The following is a 23652-nucleotide window of genomic DNA, read 5'->3' on the forward strand; positions in this document are numbered from 1 at the left end:
TACTGTAATTATTGCTGTGTAGTCATTGCTTTCTGTTAATTCCTCCAATCATTTAGACGGTTCTTACACTTAGTAGTCTACAGAGCTTTGATTGAGGTTCCTATTTCCTATTTAAGAGAAACTTAGAACATGTTTTGTTGTCCCTACTTTTGATTCTCTGACAGTTTCAAAAAGACTCCACAAATTTGGTTAAATTGCTTAAAATATATAATAAAGATGATCACCCAATCTATGCTTTTACAGCCGTAACCTGAGTAATAAGCTCAATTACTCCAAATAAATAAGCTCTTCTCCGTACTGAGTTAGGCCTTACTATCTAAACAAGCAAATAATTTGCCCAAATAAATAAGGAGAGGAAGGCAGCCCTATACCTTTGTTGCTCTAGGGTGACACTAATCAGGCCTGGCACATCATTTTTGTCTTAAAGCTGTTAACTGCTCATCAGGCATTTATTAATAGCTTTGTAAGTATACAGAGAACTCTAGTCCCAAGAGCTGTTGTTCTATACGCTCCAAAAATATCTCTTGGGAGTTAACACAAAATTTAAGTCCTCACAATAGTGATTTTATTAAATTAGTTGCTTTATAAAACATTGCAGATGTCATAATTGTTAACATAACAATTTACCAAACTGTAGTCAACTGGTGCAGTTTGCTGAGCATGTTTTATAAAGGAAAGGAAATGCCAAAACCCTGTTAAAGTTGTTCCATTGCAGCCCAGGAGAACAAAGGAGGATTGTTCAGACACTTAAATCAGGGAAATGAAACAGGTAAAGAGCTTCCCTCCCCCGTGTGAAGCACTCCGTCAGCAGAACAGTCTGATAAATAGAAACTAGACAGTCTATGCATTCAAGAGATTCCACAACTTGTAATGCAACACAATAATGGAGGTCTACCTTCTTCAGCTTCAAAGTTGGAGGGTTTTGGTCATTTGATTTTTAAGTATCAAGCTAGTGCTTTTCAGCCGTTGTATCTTCACTCTGAGATAAGCAGTCTTCTTCACAATGTATTTTTAATATCCTCACGCTCAATTTTAAGACAAAGCAATTTTAATACTAGGTGCACACGGCATGCCCTTGCTGCAAACTGCTTTTCTTGACAAGTTATGAAGTAGTTCAAGGAGGTATGGTTAAGGCTGTATTACTGAATGGTGCTGGTAAATACTACACAATTTTTGTCATGTTGCAACCTTTGTTTCCAATTCAGTGACTGCTGCTATGGAATCAGAGAGCAACAATGACAACATTATTACGCTTGTTTTTTTTAAACTATGATTTAGTAGCAACTGAGGTTCCCAATTTTAACCCCTTGGCAGCAAGATCCAAGTTCCCTCATTCGCACATTAGCACCTAAGTGTCAAGGGGTTAAATAACCAGCACAAAAGATACTGCACTTCTGATTGTAGCATTTGGCAGAACTGAAAGGAAAGGAAGTTGTGCTACATGTTGAAGGGATTGTGGGCAACAGAAAGAAGACACCAGGAGAAGATAAAATGTCACATGAAGTCTTCATAGTCTTGTACATATCCTCCATCATAACCACCATAATCTGCCAGATCGTCTTTCATGGTGGCCTTTAATCCCCCTCCAGGAACCACGCCTTTCTTCTTCTTTTTGGCTTTGCTTTGCTAAAGACAAAAGAGAGTTAATTCATGAGACTGTCCACTGTGGGCACCTTTTTCTGGTACAGAAACCCTCACAGAGACACTAAGGCCTCTGGCAACAAAAAAACTTTAGGGGAGATCTCAGACCTAACCCAAAGCAACTTCTGTTCCAAAAGAAAACTCTGACCATGTCTGTGAACAAAAGGACAGTAATGGCACTCAGGCTCCAGCTCTATTCCAATTTAAATTTTAGTTCAGGGTCCCAGTACACTGAGAATATTATGCCTACACCCCCATCCTAATGTGATAGGCATCTCCCTTGCATGTTTGCCCTTACCTTTTCTTGCTTTTGTTTTTCACTGCAAAGCACAGTCAATGAATTGGTAATCTTTTTCAAGTCATCAATTTCCACTAAAAAAAAAAAAGAAAAAGGAATTACCACCTCTACTTTGTCCATCATTAGCTTCAGTAACTTTAAAAAGGCTATGAATTTGTCCTGTTAAACATAAGATGGTAAAGAATGACGATTCAGTCTATGGCTAGGCTCACAAATCAGAACTATTTAACGTAAAATAGAAAACTCAGCAACAAAAATTTTATAATGACCTGAAATAACCAAGACACCATTGTTCAAAAAGAAACCTGAAGTGTCTTTAGAGCTCATACTGTCCCCTACCATACCTCCTTAACTCAATCTAAACATGTGAGGGGGCAAAAAAATAAACACACGGAGGATCACCATGCCTTTCCACAACACATCCTCGATGCACACTGAGGAGTGGCTGAATGAACATGGAACAACCATTCTTAAAACTACAAATTACAACTCCCCACCCTTTAGGGTCTCTATTTTCTACCACTTCTACCACGGGAACCAGAATGAAAACAGGTTATCTCAGAAATCTCAGTATCCTACTAGGAGACAAGTCTGATTAGTGGACAACACATCCTTTGATCCTTATAAAAATACCAAGCTGAAACACAGCAGTTTTTAGCTACCAAAAAAGAGTTTCAGTTTTGGTTAGAGAGCACCTTCAAAAAGAAGAAAAAAAGTATATGTAAATAAAATACCAACTATGGGTATATCACTAATCAAATTCAGAACACCCAAATTAGTAATGATTTCTCAAGGAAATCCCAATTGAAAGTTCATCGTGTAGAATTCCTTTTTCTCGATCTTAAAAACAGCAGTGCTAGCAAAAACAGTCCCTTCCACATTAGTGCCACACCACCCCTGGTTTTTACTCCCACACACCCTGTCTCTGAAATGTATGACTCCTTTCAGGGCATGGCACCACACCCACAGACCCAGAATATAGGTACCTGTTCTGTTGAGCAACTTAAACCTATAGTCACAGGCTTCCTTGTTTGTAAAATGAACACTTACTATGGTTGCACTCAGCTCTAAAATTCCGTATGGTGAGAGACAGTTTTCCCCAAAAGATACTTCCTCATCCATTTAAGATATAATTAGATAAGGGGAGCCAACAGCTCAGAGCCTGCATCGGATTCTGTGTCTCCCTCTCTCTCTGCCCCAACCCTGCTTGTACTCTCTCAAAATAAACGTTAAAAAAAATTTTTTTTAAAAAGATATAATTAGATAAAAGAATAAGCTAGTGTTTTATCAGCTTTGTATCAGCAAAGTCCAGATGTCCCTTTGGGAAGCCATTTTAAAAACATTAAGAAGAAAGCCTCAAAAAACAAAACCACTCAAACTCACTGGGTATTTGCAGAACATTCCCAAGGTAACTTCTGAAAAGGAAATCCTAAGTCTATTATAGCATCCCAAAAAAAGTCAACCTCCATCCTCCTATGATGGGCTGTTACTAAAATCCACCTACAGAAGTAGAGATTAGAATTACTTACGTGAAATACACACATCTCGAACTAAGGCTTCCAAAAAACTGGCATAATATAGTGACTTTTCATATTGTGTAATTTTATCTTTTAGTAACTTTCCAAACTCTGTGAAGTCATCTCTTGAAGATGGGTTCATAGCATCTATTCCATAAACTGTATTATTAACACCTGCAGGAGAAGAGGGAGCACTAAAAATATCAGAAAGATTTTTTTTAGGTTTATAAACCAATTCGGTATCTGAACAATGCTGTTATTTCATGCTAAAGCAGAGTTTCTTAACCTGGGTCCACTGGAGTTCTTGGACAGAATTCAGCAGGTCTGTAAATTTGGATCAAAGATTACAACTTTATTTTCTTTAACCTCTAATTTAGCATTTCCTTCCATTTTGATTATAGGCAATAAATCACAGTGGTTATAACTAGCAAAAACCTGTTACTAGTAAAGATCAGATATTTTCATATCACATTACAGTTGTAGTTCTCTTAAAATATTGTTTCGGTCATCATTACTTTCAAATTACATTACTTATTAGACCTGCCACTAGATCTTATTTACTGCATTAATAAAGAAGCACAATATTACTGTATCTCGTCTTTTTAACATTATACCTATTTCAATAGAACAGACTTCCTTAGTAAAATTCTATGTATTTTATTTTCTGCATTTAAAAAACCATCATATTAAGAGGAAACCTGTAGTTTTCACCACAGCACCAAAAGCGTCCCTGGCACAAAAAGGATGTTTTTAAAGTTTATGTCTAAGAATAGCCTGCAGCAAGGGAGGGCCTGGGTGGATCAGCTGAGCGGCTGACTCTTGCTTTTGGATCAGGTCATGATCCCACTGTCATGGGATCAAGCCCTACGTCGGGCTCCATGCTGAGCATGGAACCTGCTTGGGATTCTCTCTCTCTGCCCCTCTTCCCCTGTTCCTTTCTCAAAATAAATAAACTTAAAAAAAAAATAGGCCACAGTAAAATGGGGAGAGAAGGAAAAAGCAAACAAAACAAAAACCCAGATGGCTCCTGTCAAAGTATGCAGCTGACTCCAGAAGCTAAGAGGGGTAAGCCATGTATTAAAATCCCAATAGAGGGGCACCTGGGTGGCTCAGTTGGTTAAGCATCCGACTTCGACTCAGGTCATGATCTCACAGTTTGTGGGTACAAGCCCCGCCATCAGGCTAGGCTCTGTGCTGACGGCTCAGAGCCTGAAGCCAGCTTCGGATCCTGTGTCTCCCTCCTTCTCTGCCCTTCCCCCATTCATGCTCTGTCTCTCTCTCAAAAGTAAATAAACATTTAAAAAAATTTTTTAGGGGCGCCTGGGTGGCGCAGTCAGTTAAGCGTCCGACTTCAGCCAGGTCATGATCTCGCGGTCTGTGAGTTCGAGCCCCGCGTCGGGCTCTGGGCTGATGGCTCAGAGCCTGGAGCCTGTTTCTGATTCTGTGTCTCCTTCTCTCTCTGCCCCTCCCCCGTTCATGCTCTGTCTCTCTCTGTCCCAAAAATAAATAAACGTTGAAAAAAAAAATTAAAAAAAAAAAATTGTTTTAAAAAAAAAACAAAAAAAATTTTTTAAAAATCCCAACAGAAAGAATCTGGCCTAAAAGGATTCTAGGCTAAGAGTACACTTTGTATCTTCCTCAATAGCAAATTGAGTTAACAGTATCACTGATTTAGTATTTTAGTATGAGAAATACAACATTAAAACCCTATTAACTAAATGATGGCTGTATGAATCCATGTTTTTGCCTTGCAATCCATAATTGTCCCATTTTAGAATTTTTAAGTAGCATGTAAACTCTTTTCTTTAATAAACACTTGGCTGGCTGTTACCATGCTATGAAGACACCGGATAATGGCTGCGTGCCCTCTGCAGGTTAAGATCTGCCAAGCACACGCCAGTGCACAGGAGCACCCAAAGTAACTCCTCAGGTTGCCAGCAACTCCCAGAGTGAGAAAATCACATCTCCCACAGAAAGGACAATGATCACTTGTCAGCCTTCCTTAAAGAACAGGAAGGATGGGGATACAATTAGCTATAGGTTTCAAAGCTCTTTAACTCTTTCAACATAATCTTCTACTCCGAAAAGTACACAATAGGTAATGACAACAATGAGGTTAATTAAACAAAGGGAGAACTTTTAACTATTTCTTTGGCCATGTTTCTTACTTTCCCCTTCATGTCATGTTACTCTCCCCCTAGAACACTCTGAACTTCCATACATACAGGATCCTGAATATGTTTTTTATCTCACGTACCACTCACAACTGTAGCATGGCACACAGAAATGGAAGCCCTCTGAAGACTGGGTATGGCGAGGGCCAAGAAGGGTCACAGAAAGGAATGATCCTGAGCAGAGGCACAGCTGAAGGTGAATGCCCCACAGGGACATTCTTATCCAGATTTAAGGCAATAGGACAGCCCTATAGTCAGTTCAATATTTAAACCTCAAAGCTACAGACCTCACATTTCATCCAAATTTCATCCAGCTGATATATTTATTTTTTTTTTCTTTTTTTTTTTTTTAATTTTTTTTTTTCCAACGTTTTTATTTTATTTTTGGGACAGAGAGAGACAGAGCATGAACGGGGGAGGGGCAGAGAGAAAGGGGGACACAGAATCGGAAACAGGCTCCAGGCTCTGAGCCATCAGCCCAGAGCCTGACGCGGGGGTCGAACTCACAGACTGCGAGATCGTGACCTGGTTGAAGTCGGACGCTTAACCGACTGCGCCACCCAGGCGCCCCCAGCTGATATATTTAAAGGAGCAAGTGACTTTATTTGAAAAGGTCCAATGATTTATCTTAATAACCTTTTATGTGATACTCGGAACATAATCATTAAAAAATCTGAAAATGTATTTCACTCTGCCTTAAGCAATGAAACCTCAAATATAAAATAAAAACTACTTTCGAATATCTAAGTTAGCCAGTATTGTTATGCCAAAAATGGAGATGTTTTCTAAACTTTCATAACTAGTAAGACTTCCACCGCATGCACTTGGAACTTCAATACTTCACTGCAATCACCCCCTCCCTGCACCTTACCAAAAGTTTCTTTTGCTAATTCAAGGTCTGACTCTTCCTGTAATTTCTTTAGCCGCAGTTTATCTGCTAATTGTTCTTCTGGTGTTAGCACTTTAGGTTCTTCAGGTTCTTCTAACTAAAATGAGACAGAAAGAAAATTTTAAAACGGCTGGGATTACGAATGACCAGTACATTTTTGAATTGTGTGAACTTTTTTTAATAAACACAAAATTATAAATAATAGCAAATACTTATAAAGTGTTTATTTCAGGCATCCTTCTAAACACCTCAGATGTTCTTATCCTGATTTTACACAAAAAAATTTGAGGCAGAGAGGTTAAGCAACCTGTCCATGGTAACAGAAGGTTAATACAGCTGCTAATGTGAGAGAGCTGAGTTAAGAACCCAAGAAGACTGAGTTTATTTCCACAGCCTTTTAAAAAATATGGAATTGAGATTGTAGACAAGGGAAAAATCACACTCACATTCTGCTGCTAAAGACTGTATATTGATTGAAACAACCTTTCTAGGGCAACTTGGTAATGTGCATCAAGTCTTAAAATAACTTTTATATGCTTTATGTGGACTCAATTCCACTTCTAGGTATTTATCTTAAGAAACCAAAGATGCACACTAACATTTAGCCACAAGGATGTCCATTGGAGTATTATAATTTCCAATAAATTTAGAGATAACCCAAATGTTCAACAAAAGAATAAATAAAACATGGCACAGCCATATGACAATACAGATGGCCCTTGAAGAAAACAGGTCTGAAAAGCATGGGTCCACTTATTCAGACTTTTTCTGGTATTTACAGTACAGCAAATGCATTTTTCTCTTCATGATTTTCTTAACATTTTCTTTTCTCTAGTTTACTGGAAGAATATGATATATAATACACACAACTACAAAATTATGTGTTGACTGTGTTAGCAGTAAGGTTTCCAGTCAATAGTAGGCTATTAATAGTTAAGTTTGGGGGGAGTCAAAAGTTGTATGTAGCTTTTTGACTGTGCAGGGGTCAGCACCCCTAGCCCCCACATTGTTCAAAGGCCAACTGTACTATGCAAACATAAAAAAAATGTTTTGGGGGCACACGGGTGGCTCAGTCAGTTGAGCATCCAACTCTTGTTGATTTCCATCCAGGTCATGATCTCCCAGGGTCATGGGATGGGGCCCCACATCAGGCTACATGCTGAGTGAGGAGCCTGCTTAATATTCTCTCTCTCTTCCTCTGCCCATCCCCCACTTGTGCGCACACACGTTCTAATTAAAAAAAAAAAAAAAAAATTGGGGGCGCCTGGGTGGCTCAGTCAGTTAAGCATCCGACTTTGGCTCAGGTCATGATCTCACAGTTTGTGAGTTCGAGCCCTGCATCGGGCTCTGTGCTGACAGCTTGCAGCCTGGAGCCTGCTTCGGATTCTGTGTCTCATTCTCTCTGCCCGTCCCCCAGGTGTGCTCTGTCTCTGTCTCTCAAAAATAAGTAAAAATGTAAAACAAAACAAAACAAACCACCAAAAAACGTTTTCCTCTTGGGGCACCTGCGTGGCTCAGTAGGTTAAGCATCCCACTCCAGCTCAGGTCATGATTTCACAGTTCATGAGGTCAAGCCCCATGTCGGGCTCTATGCTGACAGCTCAGAGCCTGGAACCCGCTTCAGATTCTGTCTCTCTCTCTCTGCCCCTCCCCTACTCATGCTCCATTTGTCTTTCAAAAGTAAATAAGCAATAAAAAAATTTAAAAAAAGTTTTCCTCTTATTTACATTTTTATATTATTATTATAAAAGTAACACATTATCATTGTTAACAAATTTTAAAGACACACAACAGAAGTTGTCAGTTATTTTCCAGTTCTACTTCTCTGACAGTCAACAGTTTAGTGAATATCATTTCTTTATACTGTGATACTTCCTACAACAAATGTATCACTTTTACTATGAAGGAGAATCTTTGACAGTATTCATTAAAGTGGGAAAAAAGTAAAGGGAACTTGTGCTATTCATAGTTAACTATGTCTATGCAGCTTGCAGATTCTGATTCACAAGTCCACTTCTGAAATACATCATATTTTGTTTCTCATGGAGAGGATAAAATGAGAAATGTCATTATGCCAAGTTAGGAAATCTCAGATTACTTTCTAGAAAGAAAAAAGGAAATATCTTGACTTAACTGTCTTTGTAGACCTGGACATTATTAAGTATTTCCTGCATCAAAACTGAACTCATTTTAACTCAATATTTTACTTAAGACAAACTGAGCACACTCTAATAAGGTTTCTTTATGTTGGATATAAATACCAAGACACAACAAAGGAAGTACAAATTCTAACTTCAATGACCAAGAAAGATCTAACCAAGATGGCTTCTTAGACTGAGTTCTAAGTTTCTATTGCTTGTTCTGATCATAGAAACACACATGTAAATATTTTTGATATGCAAGTATAAATTATTTTAAAAGTATCTAAAATGTCCCTGACTGGGGAAACACACTCTGATACATTGTTGGCAAATGCAAACTGGTACAACCCCATACAGAGGGCAATTTGAGAACCCTTGGCAAGACTACAAATGTAATTTGCCCTCTGACCCATCAATCTCTCATTTGACAATCTATCCTACAAATATGACTATACCCATTAAAAATGACACACAGATACGGCTATTCATGGAAGCAGTTAGTTCAAGTACAGGAATGGGGAAAAAAGATCCAGCTGCCCATGACTAGAAGACTGGTGAAATAAAATATGGTACATATTTGTAGCAACAGAATACCATACAGCTACAAAAAACAAAAAATAAAAAAGAATAAACCAAAAACTAGTGAAAATGCTTTCTTATAGGGGGTGACAGGGAACAGGATGGAGAGGACAGGACAGGAATGGATGCTTGAGACTTTTCTGAGTATACCATTTTTGTATGGTTTTGCCTTCTGAACATTATTTCATGTTTAAAAAATTAAGTTACATAAAAAATAAAACTTTAAAAATGGAAATGGTAACAAATGACTCTAAAATATGTATCAAAAGACATACTGACACAAAATAATACAAATGACTTTAGAACCCAGAACATAATTATACATCCTTACAGGATATATTCTCAATGCAAAAAGAATTGCAAAGAAATCCTACAAACATTGTTAGTATTACTGGTATTGTAGAAAAGCAAAGAAACAATTACGTTAAGGTTATTAGAATCCATGAACTAACGCTGACATACACAACACATATACTCATGCATTTATTTCTTTCCTAGCTTCACCTATAAAAATGGGTCTAGAAGGCAAGGCCACCTCAATAATGCTGAGTACTACTAGCAACTAGATTTGGCTTCTAAACATCATTTCCACTAAAAACCTCAGGGAAGTAGCACATTCCAGGCTTAAAGAATAGAGTTTACCAGGTGAGCCCGGCACTTATTGTGCCAGAAAGCAGAAGTTTTCAAAGACTAATAGGGTTCTGTCAAAAGGATGAACATTAGAACAACTGAAAGGGTTTCCTACTGGCCAAAGTTGGGAAAATTTGAGCATCAAAAGAATAATTACTGTATCTGAGTAAAATTTATAAAAACCTGTACATCTACAAATTTACTCAAAAGAAAAAAACCCACAAACCCCTCATTTTTCAACCCTTTGAAGTTACTATTACACTCCCTCCTTACTCTGGAAATTAGTGATTACAAGAAAACAATTAAGCTTTTACTCTGCTTTTCTAGCACAAACCATATCAAAGTAATCAAACAGCAAAGCAAGTAGAAGAGGAGGAAGAAAAGCCAGCCAGTAACAAATGGAAGAGAAGTCACTGGATGAGAAAAATCACCATTCTGCAATCCCTAATAAAATAATTAGGCAACAATCATTATTAACACTAAACTAATGGGTGGGAGCTTGACGTGAAATTGGATTACTTACAAGAATATGTAATTTTATAATAGAAGGATCAGACTGTTACCACCTTAACCCAGTCATCAATTTTAGCATCACTAATAATAGGACAGATATTACGTGACTCTTGATGTGATATGATGCAATATGAAGCACATAGCATGACCTCTAAAGTATTCCAGTTAAAAAGGTTTAATCTGAATCCAATCAAACTTTTAGACTTACCAGCCAAGTTACAGGAAATTGCAACTGTAAGCAATCAGACAAATCAAAAAGGTGGGATATTCTACACGACAATTGGGATCCTCCCTTCAATAAGTGAACGTCATTTTACTTTTTTTTTTCAAGTTTATTTGAGAGAGAGAGCACATGCATGTGCATAAGCAAGGGAGGGGCAGAGAGAAGAAGAAACAGAACTCCAGGCAGGTTCTGAGCTATCAGCCCAGAGCCTGATGCAGGGCTTGAACTCATGAACCATGAGATCATGACCTGAGCCAAGATCAAGAGTTGGATGCTTAACCAACTGAGCCACCCAGGTGCCCTTACTGTCATTTTAAGACAGAGAGAAAGATACTCTAGGAGACTTAGGATATGTTAACAACCTAATGCAATGAATCTAAGGTCCTTGTTTAAACAAACCATATGTAAAAGATATCTTGGGACAATTAGAAATTGGGCACATATAGGGGTACCTGGGTGGCTCAGTTCGTTAAGGGTACGACTCTTAATCTCAGCTCAGGTCACGAACTCACGGTCATGAGATCAAGCCCAACATTAGACTCCACGCTGAGTGTGGAGCCTGCTTGAGATTCTGTCTTCCTCTGCCCCTTCCCTGTCTGTGCACTCTCTCTCTCTCAAAAAACAAAATAAAACAAAACAACAAAAAAACCAACCCGTATAAACTGAATATTAGATGACATTAAAAAATTACTGTTCATTCTATTAGATACGTAATCATGTGAGAAACAGCTCTGATTTTTCAAAGATGCATACTGAAGTATTTAAAGATAAAATGCACATTTTATTTACTTGATTTTAACAAAAAAAGATGAAGCAAATATGGCAAAATATTAGCAACTGTTAAATTTAGGTGACATACATGATTATTCATTATGATAATTTATCTTTTATTTTGAGGGGCTTTTTTAAATATTTATTTTTGAAAGAGAGAGCACGCGCAAGAGGCAGAGGGGCAAAGAGAGAGGGAGACACAGAATTCAGTTCGGGGATTTACTTCTCTAATAGTGTCCATTTATAGTCTTTACAAAGCCCGTCAGACTGCTAGGTAATACTTGCTGTCTATTAAGACAATGTAGCATTACTGATGTGAGAATTCTGTATTTCAGGAAATGAGTATTACTTACCCTCTTTTTAATTTCTTCTTGCCTTTTTTTCTGCTGCCGTTCTTTCTCTTTTATTTTCTCTGCTATTTTTTTCTTTTCTGAAATTTTTACTTCTGAAAGAAATGTTTTAATCACAGTTACCTTGAATATTTTCCAGTTTGTGGATGAGACAGACAACAATAATATACTTCAAAAGACCAAACTTCTCCTAGCTCCAATTCCATATGGTGATTTACTCGTGAATAACAATGGGAAAGTTCTGGGACTCTTCCTTTCTCTTCTCTGATCTGACCCCTAGGACCCAAACATCTCCCTTCATATTTCCCCAGTGCTTTCAGCAGGATTTAGATTATTAAAATATGAGATCACACCCTCCTCTACTGTCTCCTAACAGCAGCACTCAAACAGAAAGTGGCAGGCAGTCTCCAATCTGATTATGTTTTGAGGGGAGAGAAGAGATGGGAGGAGAAGAGAATAAAGTGAGAATGGAAGGGTGTTTGGTTTCTCAACACAAAAATTTTCAATTTTGCAAGCATTTTGTCATTTGTCTTAACATAAGTATTACATGCTCACAAGATATAAAACCAAAAATGACGGAACCCCAGTGGCTCACCTGGTTTTACTTCTGCTTCCTCTTTTTTTTCATCATCATCATCATCCCAGTTATCCTAAAGAAAAGGACTTCTATTAATAATTCTTGCCTGTTTACTTTTCCATGTGCAACTTATCTAACGCCACAGAAAGAAGTATTTTTTTTTTTTGTACTGCATTAAAATTGTAAATTAATGTTAGGAAAATGCACATCTTCATAATGTTGAGCCACCCTAGCCAAGGAAAAGGGCTGTTTTTCCATTTGTTCAAGTCTATTTCTGTATCTTTCAAGGAATGTTTTAAAGTTTCCCTCTTGGAGATTTTGTGAATTTCTCTTCAAGTTTGTTCCTAAGTATTTCTCTTATGTGTTCCTACTGTAAATTGGAGGGTTTTTTTTTCCTTCCCTGTTATGTCCTCTAACTGGTTATTATTTGTGTATACAATTGGTTTTTACATGTTAATTAATTTGTCACTTTCAATGATTCTCTAGGGTTTTCCAGGTGTACTATAATATCTGTAAATGAAAATGGCTTTACTTCTTTACCAATTCTTATGCTTCCACAACTGATTTATCTAACTGCACTGGCTAAACCTCTAGTACACTGTGAATAATGGCAGAGATAATGGGCATCATTATTTTGTTTTTTGTTTTTTGAGAGATAGAGAGCAAGTGGGGGAGGGGCAGAGAGAGAGGGAGACAGAATCCCAAGCAGGCTCCAGTGATGTCAGCACAGAGCCTAATGCAGGGCTTGAACTCCCAAAACTTGAGATCATGACCTGAACCAAAACCAAGAGTCAGAAGCTTAACCAACTGAGCCACTCAGGCACCCCTGCCTTGTTGTTCTTAATGGAAATATTTCTAGTGTTTCCCTACGAAGCATATGCACCCCACCACATTTATGCAGTAAAATTTATCAGTCTTTTCTTTTTATTGTCTGTGAATTTCATCAAGTCAGTTTCTTCTAAAACATGTATGCTTTCATTGTTTTTTATTTAGATCTCTAGTCCATATGGAGTTTTTTCTTTTGTGTGGTATGAAGTATGGATCTAACTCTTTTTCTAAATGGTTACCTAATTGTCATAGCATCAGTTATTAAAAAGTATACCTGAGCCCTGTGATTTGCCACATACTAAATTTTCACAGGTACTTGGTCTACTTCTGCTTTCCCACAGGTCTACTGTCTCTTCATGCACCAATACCACACTGCTTTCATTACTTTAATTAATTATAGTATGTTTTTATGTAGGTCAAGGCTGGTTCCCTCTCTTATAGGTTTTCAGGCTTTTTAGTGTTCTCCTGGCCATTCTTGCATGTTTGTTTTTCCATATGAAATTTTATATCAACTTGTCTGTTAACACAACACAAGACAACCAAGCCAAAACTACTTCTCTTAAAGTAATTTGCAGTTGTTTTAAATAAAAAATTAACAGGACTTTATATTTCTTACTTTCCCAAATGTGAAAGCATCCAACATTCTAGCCAATGGCTCAATTATTGATATACAACACAACCTATACAACACAATTATTGGTATACAACACAACCCTGATTAATGAATTAAATCTATATAATATTTAAGCCCAGTATTTAAGAGCAGTCAAGAGCTGATCAATAGCTTATTGAACCCACTCCCTAACTTGGGTAGGGCACTTTAAGGTTGATCTATACTCTTGTCTTTTCTACACCTAACACAGTCACTGAACTAAATATAAACTGATTATCAAACAATTTTCTAAAGGTTCCAGAGACTTTAGAATGTTTAAGTTTAATAGGGATAGCCATTTGAAGCTGAACCACAGGATTGCAAGAGGCTCTGCTGCTGCTGGAAGATGTAGAGGCTGACTAATGTGCCATAACTATGACACCAAGCTTCTGTTTTATAACAAGACAGCTCATAATGAATCAGTCTAGGTATTTAAACTAACCAAGCCTCGATTTTAATAAAATTCTCTAAGTCCACCAGAGAACTAAAAAATCCTGATTAAGGCTATCATAGGCTCTGCAAGCAGAGTAGAAAGAAATTTGGATAAAAGTAAAATATTTTTATAATCACCTCACCCTGGCAATTTAACTCACAGGTCAAGGTTAACAGACTGAAAACAAACCTGCTAGTCATTATTTGGACATCTAAGATACAAGAGTTAGAAATTAAAAAGCAGATGTTTGTATAATCTGACTGGTTTGCTTAAGTGCTTGTTATCAATACACCACAGTACAAAAGGAACCCTAGAGTTGAAAATAAAAATTAACTACTAGGAGTTTTTTGTTATTGTTTTAATCTTCACATAATATAGAAAGCTGGGTCTGTGAGTGACATCCTGCTTAGGTGGTGCTCCAGACAGGAAGACCATTTGCTTACTTCAAAGGGGTACATATTCACCACTCTCTATTAATAACAGTGATGATGATGATAATAAAGCATTTACTAAGTGTTTACTTTGCACCAAACACTGTGCAAAGGGCCTTACATGTAGTAACACAGTTAACCCTCACGAAGTCCTGTAAGTAAGATGGTGGTTTCTCCATTTTATAGGTAAGAACATTAGGCCCTCAGATAGCTATCCCAAAATCTCAGTGAAAAGTAATGAATGAACCAAACCAACAAAAACAAAACAAAACAAAACAATGAAGGAACCAGGTTTATTTTTTCAACTTTTTTTTTTTTTTTTTTTGGGACAGAGAGAGACAGAGCATGAATGGGGGAGGGGCAGAGAGAGAGGGAGACACAGAATCGGAAACAGGCTCCAGGCTCTGAGCCATCAGCCCAGAGCCTGACGCGGGGCTCGAACTCCCGGACCGCGAGATCGTGACCTGGCTGAAGTCGGACGCTTAACCGACTGTGCCACCCAGGCGCCCCTGAAGGAACCAGGTTTAAAGTGTCATAGTTAAACAACTTCTTACTGGAGTCCTGAAGTATACCATAACTATCTGAGAACTAGGTCCCTCCCCACTAAAATTCATTCTATCAATCAGTTCTGGAATGAGCTCCCCTGGAATTGCAGGAAAGCTCATCAAAGGAAGGGTATGGCACAGAGTGATGTGTCCAGCTACAACTATACCAGTTACCTACCTCAAATTGCCTGTGATGGTTTTCTATTAATTTTAAGAAACAAGTCTAGCAGCCTCTGGTACCAGGAGGCCAAGAGGGGAGAGGTATAGCTAAAAATGAGCAGCTCCATCCCAATACCTCCAACATGGAGAAACAGATACATCAGGAGCATTTCTCAGTTCCCTTTCCCAGTAAAACATCACCCCACCCCCATCCATATCCCTGCGCCCTCAATATCTCATTTATACCAACTCTATGTACCCCTATCCCAGTTCCTGGTTTCCCTAAATCAAAGTATAAATCTTATTCCAGACACTCAAACTGTCCCATCAGGGCTGACATAATGAGGCTACCTAGATTCCACCACAGAATGGATTTTAGTAGCAAAAGCAGTGGTTCCTATCAACAAGTCCTGGGAACAGCTATGGCACCTGCTCCTGCGTTCATAAAAGGACCATGGGGGCGCCTGGGTGGCGCAGTCGGTTAAGCGTCCGACTTCAGCCAGGTCACGATCTCGCGGTCCGTGGGTTCGAGCCCCGCGTCAGGCTCTGGGCTGATGGCTCAGAGCCTGGAGCCTGTTTCCGATTCTGTGTCTCCCTCTCTCTCTGCCCCTCCCCCGTTCATGCTCTGTCTCTCTGTGTCCCAAAAATAAATAAACGTTGAAAAAAAAAAATTTTAAAAAAAAGGACCATGGAAGGCAAGCTCTGCCTGTCACCCTCACCCCAAAGTGCTTGAAACAAGGCTGCCCTGACTGGGGACAAGTCCCTAAAGAAGGGAGCATAGTGAAGTCAACAGAGAGACTTCCAAATAGACGTAATTCCCACAGCATAAGGCCAGGTAGTTTTCCCCAAGAACTAGAGTTTTTGTTTCCTTAGTTATAAAATTTGCCAGCGCCTAAAAAGTAAATGTAAGGTCAAAATCTGCCCAATTTGCTGTAAACACTAGAACCTTGTAAATGCTGACAGTAAGTTCAGATAAAATTTAAAAAATATTCTTAGAGAAACACCTAAAATTTAACACGTTTAAACAGAGAGTAAGTCTGTAATTTAGTAAGCTCTAAATGGTTATTTGGTTCCAGAGAATACTTATCAATAACCAAACCAAGTAAATTCCTTACCCAATTTTTGGTAGCTAATAGATCTTCCAACTGTAATATTCAATTAAAAAATTTTTTTCTGATGTTTATTTATTCTTGAAGGAGAGACAGAGCGTGAGCAGAGGAGGGGCAGAGAAAGAGGGAGACACAGAATCCGAAGCAGGCCCCAGGCTCTGAGCTGTCAGCACGGAGCCTGACATAGGGCTTGAACTCACGAGTCAAGAGATCATGACCCGAGCTGAAGTTGTACACCCAACTGGCTGAGCCACCCAGGCTGCTCTCCTAAAATGGCTAGCTACCTTCCTTAGAACAGAGGCAGTTTAGGGGCACCTGGGTGGCTTGGTCAGTTAAGCATCCAACTTCGATCTCATGGTTTGTGGATTCGAGCCCCATATCCGGCACAGTGCTGACAGCTCAGAGCCTGAAGCCTGCTTTGGAATCTGTGTCCCTCCCTTTCTGCCCCTCCCCCACCTGTGCTCTGTCCCTCTCTCTCAAAAATAAACATTAAAAAAAATTAAAAAAAAAAGAACAGAGGCAGTTTATAAATCTCTTGCTAATCTACACTCTTCTACAGATACAAACCCAACATCATTTGAGCCTTTGCTCTGAAAGAGATGGCTGCTTTTCAAGTTTAAAACCTACTTCCCAATTGAACATGACTGAGAACTGAAAACAAAAATTTTAAACCCTGCTTTTTAAACATTTCTAATAATACAGCCAGTAGTTGGCTGATCTGTCATTTTTACAATGCACAACTACAGAATGTCACACGCAATCAGAGAACACATTTAGGGCTGAAAATGCTTTCCAACTTAAGCAAGATGTATTTATAGATCATCAAACAGAAGTAGCTTCAAAGGAGCAGTAAAATTCTTCTGCCCCATAGCAAGAGTCCATTAATTAACATATACTCTTTTACTTCCCTTTAAGTAATTTGGTTTAGATAAACAACCTTTTGCAGAAAAAGAGTCTTTTACTGATGTTCTGTAAGCTGTACTGACGTGCTCTAAGAGGCTTCAGAACTGTGTAATAGGCTTCTGGCAAGTCTAGACTTCCCAGCAAAGTTCAGTTCTTAAAAGAAGCCTAAATGTTCTTCCATCATCTCAAAACTATGCTGGTTTCTGGAAGCTAAGGTACCTGCCTCTAAAGTCTACTTCATTTAATTCAATTCATTAAGTTTTTAACATCCTACTATGTATTATGGCTAAGCACTCCGTTGAATTCCATCTCAAGGCCTACCAGTTTCACATGTGGAACTATTATTAATCAATCCTACTTCAAATGCCTGGCTAAAGCAATATCGAGACAATGAACACTAAACAAATGGCTTATTTATTTTCAGTCATCCAGCATGACAGACACATTTTCAACACCAAACATGCTTCCTAACTGAGGCGCCTGGGTGACTCAGTCGGTTAAGCGTTACACTTCGGCTCAGGTCATGATCTCATGGTTTGTGGGTTCGAGCCCCGCACTGGGCTCTGTGCTGACAGCACAGAGCCTGTTTTGGATCCTCTGTCTCCCTCTCTCTCTCAAAAATAAACGTTAAAAAAAAACAAAACAAAACACTTCCTAACTAAAAACTTACTAGTTTATAAAAACTGCCAGGGTAGTTTGATATAATTGAGATTTCCTCAAAATAATGATATAATTGAGATTTTCCTCAAAATAATCTGGTTAGGGGAGAATAGTTAAGTGGAGATACAGAAGAAATAAGATTGCTCATGGATTTATTTAAATTTCTCTTTAGTTCTGTTTATGTTTGGAATTTTTCATGAGAAGTTACACACTTCAAGATACCCATTTCCTGGCAAAATGCCCACCTTCTGAGTATTTCCCAAAAATCTCCTCTTCTTCAGAAATGCTATTTCTAATGCTTGAAAAATGTCCTTACTCTGGTAGATTTAAGCTATTAAGCAGGATACAATCCTAACAGATAGTTGAATGGGTAGGATGAGTCAGGCAGTTTTCAACTAAGTTCATTCTCGGATCTTTTAAAAAGAATTGTATAATAACATTATATGTGCAAATGCCAGAGATGCTTGAACACAGCCAGTTTTCTCAAAACAATTCTATACAACTTGAATAAATCTGGCTTTTAATCTATTCTATTGAAATACTAGGAGGCTAGTAAAATAAAGTAAAAGTTGTATTGTCCCTGCTTGCTGGGGCTATGCACTCATTGCCTTAACACAACCTACACATCACTCCAGCAATGGGGAAGGAGCCCAGTGACATATGCCAAGTGAACACTTCCTCCCTACCTCTGCATAACATCAGGATAGCAAGAAAGGTAAAATAAAGCCAGCCCGTGACATGAGACTATTTTCCTAGTTCTCATCTTTTGTTTTCTTTTTTTTTTTTTAAGATTTTATTTTTAAGTAATCTCTATACCCAACAGTTGACTCAAATTTACAACCCAGAGATCAAGAGTCTCATGCTCTACTGACTGAGCCAAGCAGGCACACCTAGTTCTCTTGTTTTTAATTGGGAAGAAGCACAGCTTCTCTCCTCATGATTAACAATTCTATAGTCTCTCCTAAATCCATTTCTGTCACTGCCAGACAACTAAGTCAAGGACAGCAAAATGTTATAATGTCTACTGAAGAACAGTAAACTACTGAAGCAAATTACTGCAACAAAGACCTCAGTTTTCCTTTCATTTCTCAGGATATTACAAATGACACTAAATCTATATTCTTAAAAGTTAAACACTAGATGACAACACAAAGCGAAGAACTTACTCTGTTTCTACATCTTACCTTTGAAGACTTAAAAAAATGCATATATTATACTATTTAAAGGCTATGATTATTTGATCTTGTGAAAACTAAGCTTTGTTTTCATATATTTACAAAAGGATTATGTATTAAAACATCAAAATTCAGAAATTTGGTACTACTCATTACCATCCAAAGTGACAAAATTCAACTCTAGACTGGTAAACTGAACAAGCAAAAACTTGCTTGTTAATCATTCCATTCAAAACACAAAATTCACAGTAAAGAGCCATCGTGGAGGGTCCCCTGGAGCTCAGGAAATCACAAAATGTGGCACAAAATAAACCCAGATACTGGATCTAAACAGGGTATTTCCCACAAGCCAGAAAAATTAAGGCAACATCCTGAAGTAAGAGAGTATTAACGTTTGCGTGCCTCCCAAGTGCTAGGCAACTCTGCCTAATGCTAGACATATTAGATCATTTAAAATGCAAAACAACCCCCTGAAGTGATCTCCTGTAAGGACAATTTAGATTGGGGAACTAAAAGGAAAGAGTAAAAAAACTTGTGAGGCGCCTGGGTGGCGCAGTCGGTTAAGCGTCCGACTTCAGCCAGGTCACGATCTCGCGGTCCGTGGGTTCGAGCCCCGCGTCGGGCTCTGGGCTGATGGCTCAGAGCCTGGTGCCTGTTTCCGATTCTGTGTCTCCCTCTCTCTCTGCCCCTCCCCCATTCATGCTCTCTCTCTCTCTCTCTCTCTCTCTCTCTCTCTGTCCCAAAAATAAATTAAAAAACGTTGAAAAAAAAAACTTGTTTATGACCACAGATATAGAAAATGTCAAGGCAATAATATACACCTAGGTCTGTCTGATTCTAAAGCAGAGGAATCAAATTACTCCATGAATAACATACCTTGGGAATCTTGAAGAAATTCAATAGAAATAAACCAACATTTCAAGTGAGAAATAAAATGGACAAGTTCAGCTTTTTTCTCCAAGATCAACTTCAATGTTTATGTAAAAGAAATAAGATATTTGCATAAAAGAAAAATTCTGCACTAAAAGAGTGACTGGACAAGATGACCTTTATGGTCCCTTACAACCTGTAAATCTCCAAAATTAGTTCCAAGTGGTAAGAATTATATTTATCAGGAATGACACCATTTAGATCCAATAATCACAGGCAGGTTACTTCATGGCATTAGTCCAGACTACTCCCTTCAAGCTTCATTTTCTGGTACTTCTTTCCTGATTTCTCTCTCTTCTCATTTGCTGAATTATTCCCAATAGTCAGAACAGATGTCCTAACTGCTGCATCCAGTAAGCACAGAAAAAGTGAAAGGACAAATGTGAACTAAATGCTCAAAATAGAAAATCTGTTACAATGTAGTAAGGTAACTAATATCTTGCAATGAGAATGATACACAATCCATTCCCATGTCTATACAACAAGTAAATGAAGCATCTAAGTATATGCACAATAGCACTACTCATTTATTAACCCCAATGTGTGCAAAGCTCACACTATTTCTGGACCTCAAGCTGTTCAATAAAGTAGACATCCACCTCATCAGACTCAGGAGAAAAAAAAAAAAATCCAAACATAAGTAGTATTAAATTCATAGTCATACCTAGCTTAAATTTTTTCAGCTCAAGCAGAAGGACTTAACAGGACTCCCAATATGTGTTGAAGGGTATAAGTCAGGAAAGCAAAACACTAAGTGAATCAAAACCAAGAGAAACCATCTTCTCAATTCATACAAAACTCTGCACAAATGTAAAAAGATTTTGAGAGTTCTGTTAGAAAGAATCTTAACATTCTGGGCTTGAGATGTTTGTTAACTACCAAAAACAAACAAAAAAAATGAATGCACTAGTCATAATGTCATCTGGACCAATATGAGTCCCCAGGAGTTTTCAACAACAAACGACAAGGGTAAATCTGGTTCAGATCAACAAGGCATAGGAAAAAAACACTGGCCCCCTCCTCTATTCTAACCAATATTTTCTTAGGCGTCGTTCGTATGCGAATAAATAACTCACTCCGTCAACTCTCCGTTTTCCCAGGACTACCTAGGTTTCTGACAACTTAACTGCTGGCTATCTCAGTACTCGGTTAATATTTTTACAACAGGGTGGGGAGAGGGTAGTCTAAAGTTATTTTGTAAACTTTACTGTTTCTACTTGTCTTGTGGGGGGGGAGGCTAAAATTAAAGCACAATATTTCATTCATCAAACTGCTCTAACAAACTCTACAAATGGGCCTTCAGAAACAAAAATGAGTTACTGCCACTAGGGATACCTGAGCTCAAACAGGCAGGTGGTTGTAAGACTTTCCATATGGGATAAACCATTGGGCTCAATGCCCAACTTCCCAGATCATTCTGGCGAGTGGCTCCAGACCGCGAAGTTTGCACGTGGGCCGGGCCCGGCCGCTGCTGTCACCTCCCGTCGCCAACTGGTGGGTGGGATCCAGGCCGGGACGCAGACCCTTAAAGAAGGGCTGGGGCCGGGGCCGCCACCACCCTCGCCAAGGAAATCCAAAAGGCCACGCTGCTCGACTCCGGCCCAAATGGCCGGCGAGCGTAGGGGAGGAGGGCACCGGGGGGCCCTACGCTCGCGTCTGGACCCGTAGACCGCAGGCTCGGGCGGCGCCCCTGGGCCCAGAGTCCACCAGCTCGCCCCTCGGCTGGCATCCCCGCCCGAGACAGCGCCAGTTCGCTCCCGCGCGGCCCGGAGTACCGGCCCGCACCCACCTTGACGTCCTCGTCCTCGTCCTCGCCTTCCCAGCGGTCCCCGCCGGCGGTGCCGCCGCCCCCCACCTTCCGCACCGGGTCTTCCACGGAGAACGTGTCAGCGTCTACGGAAGAGAGCGAGCCGCGTTAGTGCCCGATTCAGCTTGGGGCCAGCGCCGGCCCAGCCCCTGTCCCTCGTAACTTCCCCTCACCCCAGGAGTCAGAGTCCCCCGCTGCTGCCGCCGCCATCTCGAACCGGGTGTGAGCGTGTGTGAGGGGAGAGCTAGCGAGGAGTTAGCGCGGCGGAGGTGAGTCACTGACTTTGCTCTCGTTGGCCGGCGCGGGGCAGGCTGGGACCGTGGCTGACTCTGCGCCGGGGCCCAGGCCCCGCCTCTTCTGGCGGCGGCAGCAGCGGCGACGCGCGCGCGGGCGAGAAGGGGGCGTGGAATGCGGCCGACAGCGCGGGAGTCGGCGGGAGAGTGAGACTGAGTGTTCCTTACCCCACAGCGTGGAGGTAGTGGTCCTGCAGGTAGTGGGGCGGGGAGAGAGGAAGCGCACAGGAGACGGCTGCCCCAGCGTAGGTCCCGGCGAGGAAACATACGTGCGAGGAAGTTAGAAGGGCGCCTTCCTTGGCGCTTGGTGCTCGCCTGTCGTTGCTACCCTTTCCCTGACAACTGCAGCCCCGCCCCGACCGGCCGGGTGCGCCCTCCCTGTCTTCACTGTGGCCGCCGCCCGGAGCTGTTGGCGGATACCAAGGAGACCCCCAAGCTTTCCAAGCCGCGCCCGCCAGTGGGGGCGGCGGACCCGCGGCCCCGACCCCCCGGAGGAGGCGTCGCGCGCTGGACGAGGGGAGATTGCTCTGGACGCCGGCGTGGACCGGGCGTCCGGGAAGGAGCAAGTGGACAGGGCCGCATTCTTGGCAGCCTTCTCAGCCAAGGTACTCGAATTCAGCTCCTGGCGCGTTTGCCTTGAGTTATTCACGAAGGGATCGAAGAGAGCCCCAGAACTCGAGGATTGTCCCTTCCTGTGAGCCCCTTGAGGCCAGCCAGTACATGATTCTTTCGCAGAATAATTTCGGAAGTCGGTCTGCGCTAGGCCTTGTCCTCTCTAGCCTTGTCCTCAAGGAGCGCACAATCAAGTAGCAAAGATAGACATGTAAACAAAATTTCGACACAGTGTGATGACTGCAACAAAAAGAAGCATTATGAGGTTAAATGTAAAAAGGTAAATTTAACGGCGGAGGCGGGGGGCGGGAGGATGCATGAAAGGCTTCCTGGGGTAAGTTCTGCAGAACCTGGAGTTTGAAAGACCAAGTGAAATTTGCTCACGTGCATTTCCGGTGGAAAGAATGCCTGTGGTCCCTGACCTGACTGGCAACATTCGACATAAACTGAATAAGTAAACTGATCATAATAAAGGGTTTAAGATGGGCTAAACTGCACTCTGCCCTTTGGGCCACTGGGCTCCACTGCAGAGTATTAAGAGGAGCAGTTTCAGGTGTTTTTACTTTACTTTTGTTGTTAATTTATTTTCGAATATGTAATACACGTACTTGGTATAAAATCCAAGTTATAAAAGGGTATATACAATGATCAGCCATTCTGTTATTTCTAGGAGCAACAGTTGTTACCTATTTCTTGTGTTCGTGTGTATCTTTTCAGGGAGTCTAAAAATACACATTTTATTTTATTTTTTAAGTTTATTTACTTAAGCAATCTCTACACCCCATGTGGGGCTCGAACTGACTACCTGGAGA

At 40.2% G+C, this 23652-nt stretch overlaps 2 protein-coding genes across 2 annotated transcripts in view; one reads left to right on the forward strand and one right to left on the reverse strand.

Annotated features, from left to right (window-relative positions):
• Nucleotides 1–6060, forward strand: part of SPG11 (SPG11 vesicle trafficking associated, spatacsin) — a 93496-nt gene extending 87436 nt beyond the window's left edge. Inside the window, exon 31 of the mRNA XM_047075167.1 lies at nucleotides 6024–6060. Within this exon, the coding sequence (XP_046931123.1) occupies nucleotides 6024–6040 (17 nt within the window). The 3' untranslated portion in view covers nucleotides 6041–6060. The remainder of the gene's footprint in view (nucleotides 1–6023) is intronic.
• Nucleotides 543–22237, reverse strand: EIF3J (eukaryotic translation initiation factor 3 subunit J). The gene is made up of 8 exons (XM_047075168.1): nucleotides 22109–22237; nucleotides 21918–22021; nucleotides 12322–12376; nucleotides 11730–11821; nucleotides 6502–6616; nucleotides 3469–3630; nucleotides 1940–2013; nucleotides 543–1626 (listed from the first exon to the last, which is right to left on the reverse strand). Exons 1-8 carry the CDS (start codon nucleotides 22143–22145, stop codon nucleotides 1495–1497), a joined length of 771 nt encoding a protein of 256 aa, XP_046931124.1. The 5' UTR covers nucleotides 22146–22237; the 3' UTR covers nucleotides 543–1494.
• Between the last annotated feature and the right edge of the window lie 1415 nt (nucleotides 22238–23652).

Source organism: Lynx rufus, unplaced genomic scaffold, assembly GCF_022079265.1.
Source record: "Lynx rufus isolate CCGP_SWC_20201006 ecotype Redwood Valley unplaced genomic scaffold, mLynRuf1.p SCAF_13, whole genome shotgun sequence".
Lineage (NCBI taxonomy): Eukaryota > Metazoa > Chordata > Mammalia > Carnivora > Felidae > Lynx > Lynx rufus.

What these genes read in the sequence shown, in the direction of transcription:
- EIF3J (XM_047075168.1), bottom strand. Translation starts at nt 22,145, where the DNA reads ATGGCGGCGGCAGCAGCGGGGGACTCTGACTCCTGGG. An exon ending in AAGAAGAAATTAAAAAGAGG is followed by an intron (nt 6,617 to 11,729) that starts GTAAGTAATACT and finishes GTCTCATTTTAG; the next exon opens with TTAGAAGAACCTGAAGAACC. An exon ending in AAAAACAAAAGCAAGAAAAG is followed by an intron (nt 1,627 to 1,939) that starts GTAAGGGCAAAC and finishes TTTTGTCTTTAG; the next exon opens with CAAAGCAAAGCCAAAAAGAA.